Source organism: Macaca fascicularis, chromosome 3 (assembly GCF_037993035.2).
Source record: "Macaca fascicularis isolate 582-1 chromosome 3, T2T-MFA8v1.1".
NCBI classification, from domain to species: domain Eukaryota; kingdom Metazoa; phylum Chordata; class Mammalia; order Primates; family Cercopithecidae; genus Macaca; species Macaca fascicularis.
Window position 1 is genome coordinate 82,578,597 of NC_088377.1, and position 13,723 is coordinate 82,592,319.

Here is a 13,723-nt window from a genome sequence, read left to right on the forward strand (position 1 = left end):
TAATTTTAGCCCTAAGTATTTAACCTGCTGTGAGCAGAGCTGAGCTTTTGGTTTGGAAACCTTGTAGCCACAGGTGATGAGGAAATTTAAGAGCACTCAGGTGGCTTGATGGCACAAGGTTTCTGAATGGGTGGCTAGAAGTAAATCATCCACTTACCGAAGGACAAGAGTGTCCAGGTATGAGAACTGGCTCAAGTCTTGGCTAATGCCTGGCCAAACAGATGGGGGCTATCCCTGAACCCTTGGGGTAAAACAGTCCAGGTGAGTTGAGACATGGTTTGAAGGATCTTCAAAGGCAAACAAGAATTGAGAGTCAGGATGTACAGGGATGCAGAAAAAGACATCCTTAAGGTCCAGGACTGTAAACCACTCTGCTTCCTCTGGTATTTGGGAAAGCAGAGTATAGGGGTTAGGTACCGCTGGATATAGAGGGACAACGGCCTCATTGATAATCCCGATATCTTGCACTAACCTCCACTGTCCGTTGGGTTTCTGTACTCCTAAAACTGGAGTATTGAAGGGGCTATTGCGTGGTTTTACTAGGCCTTGGGCTTTTAGGTCCTTAACAATCTTTTGGATTCCTTGTTGGGCCTCGGGTCTAAGGGGGTACTGCCTTTGGTAGGAAAAGGAGGTGGAATCCTTTAGTTTAACTTGAACAGGACGGGCATTCTTTGCTCATCCATATTGTTCTTCTGTTGCCCGGACTTCAGGATTAATTCCTTCCTCAAGCCGGGGACAACAAACGGGTATTCCTTCTCCTCTGTTCAGGTGTATAATGGCCCCTGCTTTTGCTAGAATGTCTCTCCCTAACAAAGGAGTGGGGCTTTCAGGCATAATTAGAAAAGCATGTGATAAGAGTAAAGTTCCCCAGTCACAGCTCAGTGTCTGGGAGAAGTATCTAGTGACTGGCTGTCCTAGGACCCCTCGGATAGTGACAGATCTGGAGGACAGTTGTCCGGGACCAGAGAGGAAGACTGAGAAGGCCGTGCCAGTGTTCAGGAGACAGTTAACTTCCTGGCCCTCAATGGTCAAGCATACCCGGGGCTCTGTGAGGGTGATGGCATGGGCTGGCACTTGCCTTGGGCACCCTCAGTCCTGCTGCTGGATCATCTGGTTAGTGGCTTCTGACTCAGAGGACCTTTGTCCCCTGGGGCAGTGGGCCTTCCAGTGATTCCCTTGACATAAGGGGCATGGACCAGGGGGCGGCTTATTTCTATTTGGACAATGATTTTAAAGTGTCCTTGTAGACTGCACAGGATGCAAGCCCTATTAGGCATTCGATTTGCCCAGCTTTTACCTTTTCCAGAGCCTCCAAAGTCTGCTTGCCTGAGGGTCATGACTAAAGCGGTAGCCTTTTTTTATCCTGTTTGTCCCGTTCCACCTGCTCCTCCTTATCTCTATTACAAAAAGCCAAGGTTGCCAAGTTTAATAGGGTTTCTAAGTTTTGCTCCGGGCCTAAGGCGGACTTTTTAAGTTTTTTTTCTAATGTCTGCAGCTGACTGAGTGATACATTTATCCTTTAAGATTAGTTGACCTTCAGTAGAGTCAAGTGACAGAGAGGTATGCTTCCTCAATGCCTCCCTCAGTCTCTCCAGAAAGGCAGTAGGATTTTCTTCCTTTCCCTGTGTTACAGTGGACATCAATGAATAATTCATAGACTTATTCCTAGTTTTCCTTAGTCCTTCTAGCACACAAGTTAGCAAATGTCTGTGGCACCAATCTCCGTGTCCTGATTCTGTGTCCCAATGAGGGTCTACACTGGGAACTGCCTGCTGGCCTGTGGGGAATTGTTCTTTCCTCTGTTATCATCGTATCATTGACCTGACTTAGATACCAGAGATCGCCAAACTCTTGGGCTGCTGTTATGGTAGCACTTCTCTGATTTGGGGCTAGTGTCTGATTTAGGAGTAACATTATATGTCTCCATGTCAGATCAAAGGATTGTCCTAACCCTTGTAAAACACCAATATAGCCATCAGGGTTATCTGAGAATTTACCTAGGTCTATTTTTAATTTGCTTCAAGTCTGAGAGAGAAAAAGGTACATGCTCTCTGGCTGGGCCAAATTTTCCTCCTCCCACTGCTTGGAGGGGGCATAATCGGGGAATATTGGCACTCTTTGGTTCATTGTTTACCCCTTTGTCTATCTCCTTTTGGACCGTTTGGGTTGAAGCAGGGTTCTTATTAGTTGGGGAAGGAGTTCGGGGGATGCTGGGTTAGGGAGGTAGACTCTGAAGGCTTTCTGTAGGGCATAAATCACACTTTTTGCATAATTGCGAGTTGTCGCTTAATGAAAAGGAAGTTTGTACCTATGGCACTTCACTCCATTTGCCTTCTTTTTTACAAAAGAGGTCTAGCTGTAAGATGGTGTTATAATTTATCCTCCCCTCAGGAGGCCAGGTTTCTCCCCCTTGAAGAGGATATGGTGGCCGGGTGGTACTGCAGAAGAATATAAGTCATTTCTTTCTTAGTGTCTGAGGGTTAAATTGGTCCCACTTCTCCAGAATACATCTTAGGAGCATTTTTGCCTTGGGGGGAACATTTCCCATCTGAAAAAAGAACACAGGGATGCCAGAACCCCTAGTCATTTTCCGATGAGCATTAGTCCTAGAGCGTCCTCTATGGTCCTAACGCTTATTCCTTTCCAGGGTGCGTCACCACCCATGGACCTCTGCTTATCCGATTAGTTACACTCACGGATGTAGCAGTCCTGCACCCCTTTTCCCGCCTCTCTTGACCACAAAGAAAGGGGTCCGGGCTGCTGGATCCTAATGGTCCCTTACCAGCGTGTCCAACATTGCCTTTGTGCTCAGGGGTGAGTCCTAGAGCTGGGCTGGGTTCCTGAGTATCTCATAACAACCCAGCTGCCCCATCAAGATGCATTCCCATATACAGTTCTTATGCAAATTCATTTCAGAGAGCGTGTAGGTAACCTTTTGAGTCAGGATTGAGATAGTCTTTTTGATTCTGTAGGTACTTTAAGGCTTCGCTGAGTGCAAACAGCTCCCATGTTTTAAGAGACCAATTATTAGGCAATTTTTCTAACTCTGCTTCCACAAGAGTCTCCTGTCAATTACTGAATACCCATTGTGGTTTTTTCTCAATCACCTGGGAGGAACCGTCTATCTATCATCCTGTCCTGAAGGGTGTTCCTCCTAGGTCTGGTCGGACATTTGTATGGTAATTAAGATTTAAATCCCCTGTAAGGAAACCTGCTGGGTTAAGGGAATTATCAGTGGTGAGTGTTAAATTACTTTTTTCTAACAGACTAGCCCCATACTTTTAAGATTTTTGAGTTAGTAAGCTACCTTTTGCTTTTTTTGACTTAGAATAATTCTGAACTGGTGAGGTGTGCTCACAATGAGGTTTCCTCTAAAGGTTATTTTTCTACTTTTCGCAAAGCAGTTACCGCTACCGACTGAATGCATTTGGCCCATCCGTGGGTTACTGGGTTGTCGAGAGCTGTATACCTAAATCGGGAGGGACACCAGGGACAAGACTCTCTGGGTTTATAGCCTAGATGCCTAAGGATGCACCGTAGAGCTTCCTTAGATCCCTTTGGAGATACAACTTGCTAGAGGAAATGAAAGTCTAAACCGTTAGTACCTAGGAGGCAGGGATCAGAGGAAGTAGATTCAGAGGTAAGGAGAATTTTGGGGCTATACTTTCAAGAAAGTCGTGGTCAGGACCCAGGAGGTATAAGTGAGAAGGAAAGGTAGGGGAGCACACATGGGCGACTGTTGAGTAGAGACTTCTGGCTGCGCCATGATCTCAACCAGCTAATGCCAGGAGTTTGGGACGACAGCTTTCTGCCTCTAGTCGGCCCTTGGCTTCCCCAAGAAAATTGAAAACGAAAGCTGGTTCTAGGCAGATGAAGGCTCCCACCCCAGAAGGGTTGGGGGTTGTTAGAAAGCCCTTCCCCGGACAGCCTCACACCTGAGTCTTAAGTCCAGCGGCCACACTAATCGTTTTTAACTGGCCGATAGGTGCCCAGTATTTTCCTCCAATTCTAAGGAAAGATACGGCAGAACAGCAAACGAAAGTGGTCCAATATTACCGCTTTTGGAGGTCCCTTCGTGGTCGCCAAATGTTACTGGGGATCCCTGCTCCCAGAGGTCACAAGATGGTGGTGGGGCCACTTCCAAGATGGTGGCAAGCCATGTGTTCTCTGACCTGGGGTTCTTGGCCTCACAGATTCCAAGGAATGGAATCTTGGGCCATGCGGTGAGTGTTATAGCTCTATTAGAAGCCGTGGGTCACAGAAGAGAACCGTGGAACCCAGTGACTAGTGTTCAGCTCCATTAGGACGAACCCGGGCACTTAGCCATGCAGGAACAATGGCAAGCTTCTAGCCCAATCAGGAGAGGCAATGGGCGCCTCCATGGATCAGGAGCACGGCGGACACCCTGCCAGATCTGGAGGGATGGAAGTCAGCAGCGGATCTGTGAGGGCGGCAAACCGCAGTGGTGGCAGCAAACCGCAGTGGTGGACGGCGAGCGAAAACTCAGCTCAACCCAGAACAAACACGGACCAGAGGAGAGTGCAGTTGCAAGATTTAATAGAGTGAAAACAGAGGTCCCATACAATGGGAGGGGACCCAAAGAGGGTAGCCCGTAAACTTTCATTTGTAATGAGCACCAAGATTTCTTAAAAGCCCATTTCTCAGCTGCCTCCAGGTTTTTCCCTTTCCGAATTTTTTTTTTTTTTTTTTTTTTTTTTTTTGAGATGGAGTCTCACTCTGTCTCCCAGGCTGGAGTGCAGTAGTGCAATCTCGACTCACTGCAAGCTCCGCCTCCTGTGTTCACGCCATTCTCCTGCCTCAGCCTCCCAAGTAGCTGGGACTACAGGCACCCGCCACAACGCCCAGCTAATTTTTTGTATTTTTAGCAGAGACAGGGTTTCACCGTGTTAGCCAGGATGGTCTCGATCTCCATCTCTTGACCTCATGATCCAACCGCCTCGGCCTCCCAAAGTGCAGGGATTACAGGCATGAGTCACTGCATCCAGGCTTCCCTTTCCAATTTTTATAGAATCTTCAGGAAAAAAAAAAAAAAAAGCCCCCCAGGGGGAGACCCTGAACTCAGCCTCTGCCCCAGGGTGGAGGCTCCCTGGCCAGGCAGAGACTCCATCCTGAGGACCCCTAGCCTGGCTTGCTCCTCCATGCTTGAGGTGAAATCTGGATCCAGCCCAAAGTAGGTGGTGTGGAGGAGCTTCAGAAAGACAGAGTGACTGGGAGGGATAAGGGGTGTGGATGGGCAGACACTAATATTTTCCCCCATAACCTTATTCCTCATTGGCTTATTAAAGTGAGCAAATATGCTTTTTATATATGTATCAGCTACTATTTACATTTAAAATTCTTTGTTATGGAAATTTTAAAGCATAAATAAAAGTAGAAAGAATAGTGCAACAAACCCATCACTTTCAAAGACTAGTAGGGTCATATCAGAAGGTTGCCAGAGCCAGGCCACGGAGAGTGCCCTAGGTCCCAGATGGGCTACTTGGAGCATCTAAAAGAGAACATCTACAATTGAATGAATAATGCTAATATTTTAAAAATAATTATGCTGAAAGAGAAGCTTCTCCTGTTCCCACCAAGCAGGCAGACACAAGTAACATATTGGTCACCTTTGAAAGTAACTACTGCCCCAACTTCTTACTCTGAATGTGGGTAATTAAGGGAAGGAATTAAGCATTTATGCTTATTTTCCTGACCAAACTATAGTTTAGGAAACCTCATAGTTCTAGTTGATAAGAAAACTTTTTTCTCCTCTCTCCTTTTTTTTTTTTTTTTTTTTTACAAAGGATCTTTTGTGCATCTCAAATCAAACAATTGCACAAAGGTATGTTTTAGAAACAATAAGGGAAATTTGATTATAAACTAGGCTTAGATTATATTAAGAAATTGTTATTAATTTTAAGGTGAGATAGTAGTATTGTGTTTATGTAGGAAAATTCCCTTAGTTTTTAGAGATTATATTTAGTATTTAAGGGTTAAATGTCATGATTTCTGAGAATGACTTAAGAATATTTCAGTGAAGAAAAAAATAGGGAAAGCAAACATCTGTTGTGTATACTGCAAATGATTTTCTTATTATATTGATTTAAAAAATGTATATACACACATATATATACATAGGTACCAAAACCCAGGAGCATAACATTTATATTTTTGACATTTGGAAGCTTAAATTTTTTATGTAATCAAATATCAGATATCTTTGCTATTTTTCCATTAATTTTCTGCATAGGAAGTTTTTTCTCATGAGTACATAAATATTTACTTATTATTTTAGTGTTTTTTTTTTTTTTTTACCTTTTATTTTTGTCTGTAAAATAGATGTAATATTTATTCTGGTGTTTTCTAAAGCCCAGACCTAAGAATACCATTTTGTGATTATGCAAACAAATAATTGGAGATCTACAGTTAAAACTAAGTTTCAGGTAAGTTACCAGTACATTAGATGTGGTGGACATTTTAATGAGACACCTTCTCTTCTCGATACTTAGATATGGAGGTCTCAGCCTGTGAGGCTGGGGGTGACGTTTGAAGCTGCAGTCTTCTGTGATATTTCCCATGGTCTGTCTTACACCTGGAACTTGATGGACTCTGAAGGGCTCCCTGTCTCCCTCCCTGCTGCTGTGGACACTCGCAGACAGACCCTCATCCTCCCGAGCCACACCCTGGAGTATGGGAACTACACTGTCCTTGCCAAGGTCAGCTCACTGACTTAGGGCTCTACCGGCCCAGTGAAACCCATGCTTCCCATCGCCCTGCAGCAAGAGCTCAGCATTTGTGATTCAACACCTGTTCTAGCCAGGAAAAGGGAGGCTGTTTAAAAAAAAAAAAATCTGGGTAGGATTTTAAGAGAAACGTGTTATTCTCCCAAAGAGAACAAATGATGTTCAAATGCTGGCAAAGCAATTGATGAAAAACTCCTTCCAATGTGTATAAGAAAACCTTCCTGAGTACCTAATTTGAATAAACCCTGTGCTGGTGCTGGGATGTAAGGAGAATACGTGGCCTACCATTTAGGGGCCAATCACCCAGAAAGGAAAGGGGATGACAGTCAGAGGGCAGGGCATCCAAGAGGCATTCACAGTGACTGCCTGGCACTTTGATTCTCAGCATGTGCTTGGTGCATTTTGGCTGGAAAAAATGGTGAAAATATGCGCGTTAAAAGAGGCAGAGGCCATTTTTTAAAAAGTAGACTTCAAGAAAGAGGGTCCTGAAAAGAGAATCTGTTCACAGACATAGAAAGGGATTGGGAGGGGCAGCAGCTTGGCAAAGGCTAGAAGAAGACCAGGGATAGTGAGCAGACCCTGGTGGGAGAGTCTGGGATGAAATGACATAGTGGGCAGGCCAGACTGCGGGGACCGGATCAGGGACCATCAGGATACCTGCAGCGAAAGAGCTTTGTTCTTTTAAGCTGTGGGGCACGCAGTCCTACTGAGCACAGTTCCAGCTGGTGCCTTGTGTGGCTGGCCACAGAGCTCCTTGGCACCCAAACTGCCCTGACCTTGCCTGAGGAAGCAAATCCTCCCAATCTGTGCTGGGATGTCACAGCAATGACAAACGCTGGAGTTGCCAGAAGCTTCCTCTCAGTGTCTGTACTTATCTCATTGTGAAATAGGCAGGTAACGATGGGCCAAGTGACAGCAGGCTGCAGACCAGGCTTAGCATAGCATTACTTCAGATGGAGGTTGTAGGAAAATCCAGAGCTTTCCCAGCAGGCTGTATACTCTTCTTTGGAAATGTTGATTGGGAACAAGTAGGAAACAGACTGAAGGATGGGATGTTGGGAGAGTGCTAGTGAAGGTGAGAAGTCACTAGAGGCTGAAGCAGGGGGCAGCCGGGGAATAGAGAGCAGAGTAGGGTCAGTGTCGGGGGACCTCGGGGTGATGGGTAGCATCTGACCTGACAGGTAGTTAATTGTAAGAAGCCAAGGTGAAATGCAAAGGAAAATCTGTAATACTGAACGAGTGAAGGAGGGTGAGTCTGCTCTTCATTTTCCTAATGAAAACAGCACTATTTGTACCTGGCTGTGTGCTGGGGGAGGGATTTGGAGATAAATAAGGTATTTGCACACTTCCGTGAACAACCTAGTAGGTGAGGTAGATAGAACCTGTAAACTAAAAATAAAATCCTAAGACGCCCCCAACCAACTAAACAAATCCCCTCTTGGCCAAGGGGACCCAGAAAAACCTTTAAAAATTAGAGTTCCCGGCCATAATGGGACTCAAGGTCAGATATGCCTCATTACACCCCCTCCCTTTCACAGTTTAGGCACGAGTAACCAGCATTAATGTTAAAATAGAGATTATAAGACTGACCGAACAGACTCTTTTTTTTTTTTTTTTTTTTTTTTTGAGACAGGATCTCACTCTGTTGCCCAGGCTGGAGTGCAATGGCTGCAATCTCAGCTCACTGTAACCTCTCCCTCCTGGGCTCAAGTGATCCTTCTGCCTCAGCCTCCTGAGTAGCTGGGACTACATGGGCATACCACCATGCCTGGCTAATTTTTTGTAGAGACGGGGTTTCACCCTGTTGCAAAGGCTGCTCTCGAACTCCTGGCTCAAGCAATTTGCCTGCCTCAGCCTCCCGAAGTGCTGGGATTATAGGCGTGAGCCATCACGTCTGGCCAGGACATACTCTTTATGACAAAGATACCAAATTATAAACAAGACCTAAGGTGATGCCAGGCAAGAGTGAAATCATGCAGTCCTACAATTAAAAAACAAACTAGGTTCTCATTGCCACGGGATTTTTCTCCCTTTTTCTCTATCAACTAAACAAACACTAGCCTTAAAATAAGCAATATTAAAACAATTACAACTCTACAACCACCAAACATCAACTAACTAAACCCTCCTATTCCTCAAGCCATAACTATAACTTTAATTAAACAAAAAACTAATTTCTATAACTTTTTCCTAATAAAAAACACCAACCATAAACTAATTCTGCCCAGTTTTATAGAGACTACGCATTTAAGTGCCTTCATGTCCGTACTTTACCTTGTAACATAAACAACCTAATTATAATATATTCCAATATTATCTCCACCCAAGAGTAAACATAAAACACATACATATGTTTACTTATTACACAAAAACACAATCCTCTTCCATAGATATCCGTAACTCCTATATCCTGTGAATATGGGATAACCCATTCAACTTAAATTCCTGTCTTACCCCTCCCTCCCTCCTCAAAACACTTACTTTCAATTTTTTAGCCAGAGACTACACTTCCTGCTTACAGATTACCATCCCTTTCTTAAAAAATAAAACTCTGCTTTCTAAATTTATAAACTACGTAATTTTTAAATTAAGCCCAACAAGCCATAGAAGATGTGTCCAGCCTGTGGGACAGGCCAGGCAATGGGAGCTCCAAGGGAGATTTGGCTGTGAGCCGGGAGCCAGCTCTGTGGTCTTCAGTGTCTTTACAGGGGATCCCTGTCTCTCTAAGTCTTGGAGACCTTCTGACAGATAAGGTAACTTCTGCTGTTTCTGACCTCACAGTCAGAGCCTCAGGTTTCCTTTGCTCCTGACCATCCCTGCATCTTCCCCAAGCAGCTTGCCGCTTGGTGCCTCCTCCAGCCTTTGTATATACTTGGAACATTCTCAGCAGCTCCTTGGAGCTGGACAGGCTGAGCAAGCAGAGATTGAAGGCGGAAATGGAAGTTCTGATCCTACAACTGTTCCGTAGTCTTTGGTCCTACTCAGGAGACTGATCAGCAGGGAGCTGTGTGCATCTGAAGAAAATCTAGAGTGAACAAGGCTGAGACCCAGTGAAAGAACAGCAAGTATTAGACTGTATTTTTTCAAATTGCATCAAATTTTTTATTTTTTGACAGTGTCTCATTCTGTTGCCCAGGCTGGAGCATAGTGGTGTGATCTTAGCTCACTGCAACCTCCCACTCTGGGCCTCCTGGGTTCAAGAGATTCTCGTGCCTCTGCCTCCCAAGTAGCTGGGATTACAGGTGCACGCCACCACACTCAGCTAATGTTTGTATTTTTAGTAGTGATGAGGTTTCACCATGTTGCGCAGGCTGGTCTCAAACTCCTGAGTGCAAGCAATCCACCCACCTCAGCCTCCCAAAGTGCTGAGATTACAAGCATGAGCCACCGCGCCTGGCCACATCAAACTTGTAAAAGAACAATGTGAATGCTTTATTTATAACATGTTCCGCTATTCCTCGGTTTAAAAGTATTTGTCTTAAATTTCATTTACACTTCCTAAAGTCCATGATATGTTTGCGGGTTAGAAAGAAGCAGCTCTAAGATAGGTGAAGGAAGTTGCACAAAAGCCAGGAGCCTGAACAATTCACTGTGGAAGAAGGAGGTTTAAAAACTATAAAATGTGCACACATGGAGAGTCTCTATTGTGTTCACAAGCTAGGAAATGCCCAACGTTGTACATTAACACAAGCTTGGACAGGAAGATGTTCGTGCTCTTGTGGACTCCAGTCACAGCTCTCATGTCGCACAGTAGAGTGGTTATTTTGACTAGCATGACTGTTTTAGTTGGAGCCGGGGATGCATTGAGTTTCCTTTCTAATTTTCAGATGAATGTGTTTCTCCAGCGAGTCACTGGCTTGTCCCTGCATGACATCCCCTGTCCTTCCTTGCCCCTGCAGGTTCAGATTGAAGGCAGTGTGGTGTACAGTAACTACTGTGTGGATCTGGAGGTGCGAGCCCAGGCCCCTGTCAGTGTGATCTCCGAGGGCACACACCTGTTCTTCTCCAGGACCACCTCATCCCCCATTGTCCTCAGAGGGACCGAGTCCTTCGACCCTGACAACCCTGGGGCAACTCTCAGGTGAGCACCACGCACACACACAGCTGTGTGGCTACTCAGACCGCGCATTCTGCAAATGCAGGCTCGGGGATGTTGGAGGTTATTAATAGTTTTAAATTTTAAGCGCATCCACTTTCATAAGTTTAACTGCTTTATTTAGAATCAAAATATAAGGGAATTGAGGAAAAGAGTGGAAGTAAAATGTGTGTCGCTTTTTAAGGTGGTGTTTAAAGAATGATCTGGGCCGGGCATGGTGGCTCAAGCCTGTAATCTCAGCACTTTGGGAGGCCGAGGCGGGTGGATCACGAGGTCAGGAGATCGAGACTATCCTGGCTAACATGGTGAAACCCTGTCTCTACTAAAAATACAAAAAACTAGCCTGGAGTGGTGGCGGGCGCCTGTAGTCCCAGCTGCTTGGGAGGCTGAGGCGGGAGAATGGCGTGAACCCGGGAGGCGGAGCTTGCAGTGAGCCGAGATCACGCCACTGCACTCCAGCCTGGGAGACACAGCGAGACTCCGTCTCCAAAAAAAAAAAAAGAAAAAAAAAAAAAAGAATGATCTGTTTTGGAACGTGAGGTTTGAGTGTCACCATTATTAAATTTTTGGTTGGTGAGATGCCGTGGTGTGTGGAAGGCTTGGTTTCCACAGGTTTCTCATCTCCAGGTGGATGGGTCTCTTGTTGCTGGAGGCTGCCCCCAGTTCAGGCCTTGTTCCTCTTCTCCATCCACACCCCTTCCCACCTATGGCCTCAGCCAGGGTCCTGATGTGGATCTATCCATGATCCATGTGCAATAGCCTCAAACAGGGATTCTCTGTTTAGACCACTCCCGGGACTCTGGACTGTGAATCCCAGCCTCCCTACAGCGCCCCCTCTGGACAGCCTCGAGACATCTCAGCCACACGCCTGCCTTCTGCACCCATAGAAGGACCTTTCCCATTGCTCAGGCCAAAATCTTCTTTCTTTTTTTTTTTTTTTTTTTTTTTTTTTTTGAGGTAGGGTCTCACTCTGTCTCCCAGACTGGAGTGCAGTAGCTTGATCTCAGCTCACTGGAAACTCCGCCTCCTGGATTCAAGTGATTCTCCTGCCTCAGCCTCCTGAGTAGCTGGGACTACAGATGCACGCCACCATGCCTGGCTAATTTTTGTATTTTTAGTAGAGATGGGTTTCCCCATGTTGGCCAGGCTAGTTTTAAACTCCTGACCTGAAGTGATCTGCCCACCTTGGCCTCCCAGAGTGCTGGGATTACAGGCCTAAGCCATCACGCCCGGCCACAGGCCAAAATCTTTAGCAGCATCTTTTACTTTTACTTTTCTTTTTTTGGCCCTCCCTTAAACATCAGTTCCACACCGCCTCCCCTACCCCCATTCATTCTGGTTTGAGCTGCCAGGGTCTTGGGCTTATCTCTGTAAGATCTCCTGGCCAGTTTCCACACCTCCATCCTCCCCTGCAGCCCTGTCTCCATGGCAGGGATGGGTTCTTTTGCTAGTATTATTGGTTTTTATTCTTTCTGATTTAGGGGATATGAGGCAGTTTTTTTTCCATGGATATATTGGTGGTGTTAAAGCCTGGACTTTTAATGTAACCATTCCCTGAATGCTGTACAATTCACCCAATAGGTAATTTCTTTTTTTTTTTTTTTTTTTTTTGAGACGGAGTCTCGCTCTGCTGCCCAGGCTGGAGTGCAGTGGCCGGATCTCAGCTCACTGCAAGCTCCGCCTCCCGGGTTCACGCCATTCTCCTGCCTCAGCCTCCCGAGTAGCTGGGACTACAGGCGCCCGCCACCACGCCCGGCTAGTTTTTTGTATTTTTAAGTAGAGACGGGGTTTCACCGGGATAGGCAGGATGGTCTCGATCTCCTGACCTCGTGATCCACCCGCCTCGGCCTCCCAAAGTGCTGGGATTACAGGCTTGAGCCACCGCGCCCGGCCCAATAGGTAATTTCTTATCCCTCACCCGCCTCCCACCCTCCCTCCTTTTGGAGACAGATTCTTTTAAAACAGTCAGAAGACTTTACTTCACAGTTCGACCCTCCAGCACCCCCTTTTTACTCAAGAGTAAAAGCCAACGTCCTCACACTGCCAATGAGGCCGACGTGATCTCTCCCAACCCGCTGCGGCTTCAGCTGTCCCTTCCTGCCTCCACAGCTCACTGCGCAGCCCGTTTGGCCTTCCTGCCCCTCCTTGGATTTACCCAGCTTGCATCTCTCTCAGCTCTTTACAGCAAGGATTCCCTCTGAAGCTCATCACTCAGTTCACCAAACGTCTGCCATCACCCCCTTCCTTTCACTCATTGCTCAAATGTCACCTTCCCAGTGGGGCCCCTGCTGAGACTCCAAAATGACAGATCCTGCCCTGGTTTGATGGCATCTTTCTTCACAGTAGTCACCCCTGACATGGAGCCTTTGCTCACTTACTATGGTCACTGCTCCGGAGGGCAGGGCTCTTATTTGACATATCCCCCATGCCTGGAACATAGTAGCTAGTCAGGGAATATTTATTTATAAAGCAATAGATGAGTTGTGTTGTTTTCCCAACCCCTGTGATCACATATATTTGCTGTATTGTAGGTGTGGGATTTGGTGTTTCTTGAGTTGAGAGGAGGCAAAAGGCTGCTTGGACTCAATGATTCGATTCATGCACATGCTCTGGGGAAAGCCCTCAGCCATCTGCCGACTTCCCTGCACCCAACCTAAGGAGACAGACACTGTGTCTTACTCATCTTCACATCCCCATACCCTAGCACCAGCACAGTGCCCCCAAAACAAGAGCTCCATGTGTGGCTGCTGAAATGAGCTGAATTTGTTCCCTGGGAATATAGAATATTCCAGCTAAGTCCCAGGGGCAGTTGCTCTGCACAGCCTGTGAGCTGGAGGCAGTGTTCCTGCTGAGTGGGGTAGTTCCTGAGCCATCACAGTGCCTC

General features: G+C 46.2%; 1 protein-coding gene across 1 annotated transcript in view; it reads left to right on the plus strand.

Moving 5' to 3' along the window:
• The window catches only part of PKD1L1 (polycystin 1 like 1, transient receptor potential channel interacting), a 185,781-nt gene that overhangs the window by 49,966 nt on the left and 122,092 nt on the right, over window positions 1–13,723 (plus strand). Inside the window, exons 14-15 of the mRNA XM_065541975.2 lie at window positions 6,510–6,716; window positions 10,643–10,824. Coding sequence (XP_065398047.1) covers window positions 6,510–6,716; window positions 10,643–10,824 — 389 coding nt within the window. The remainder of the gene's footprint in view (window positions 1–6,509; window positions 6,717–10,642; window positions 10,825–13,723) is intronic.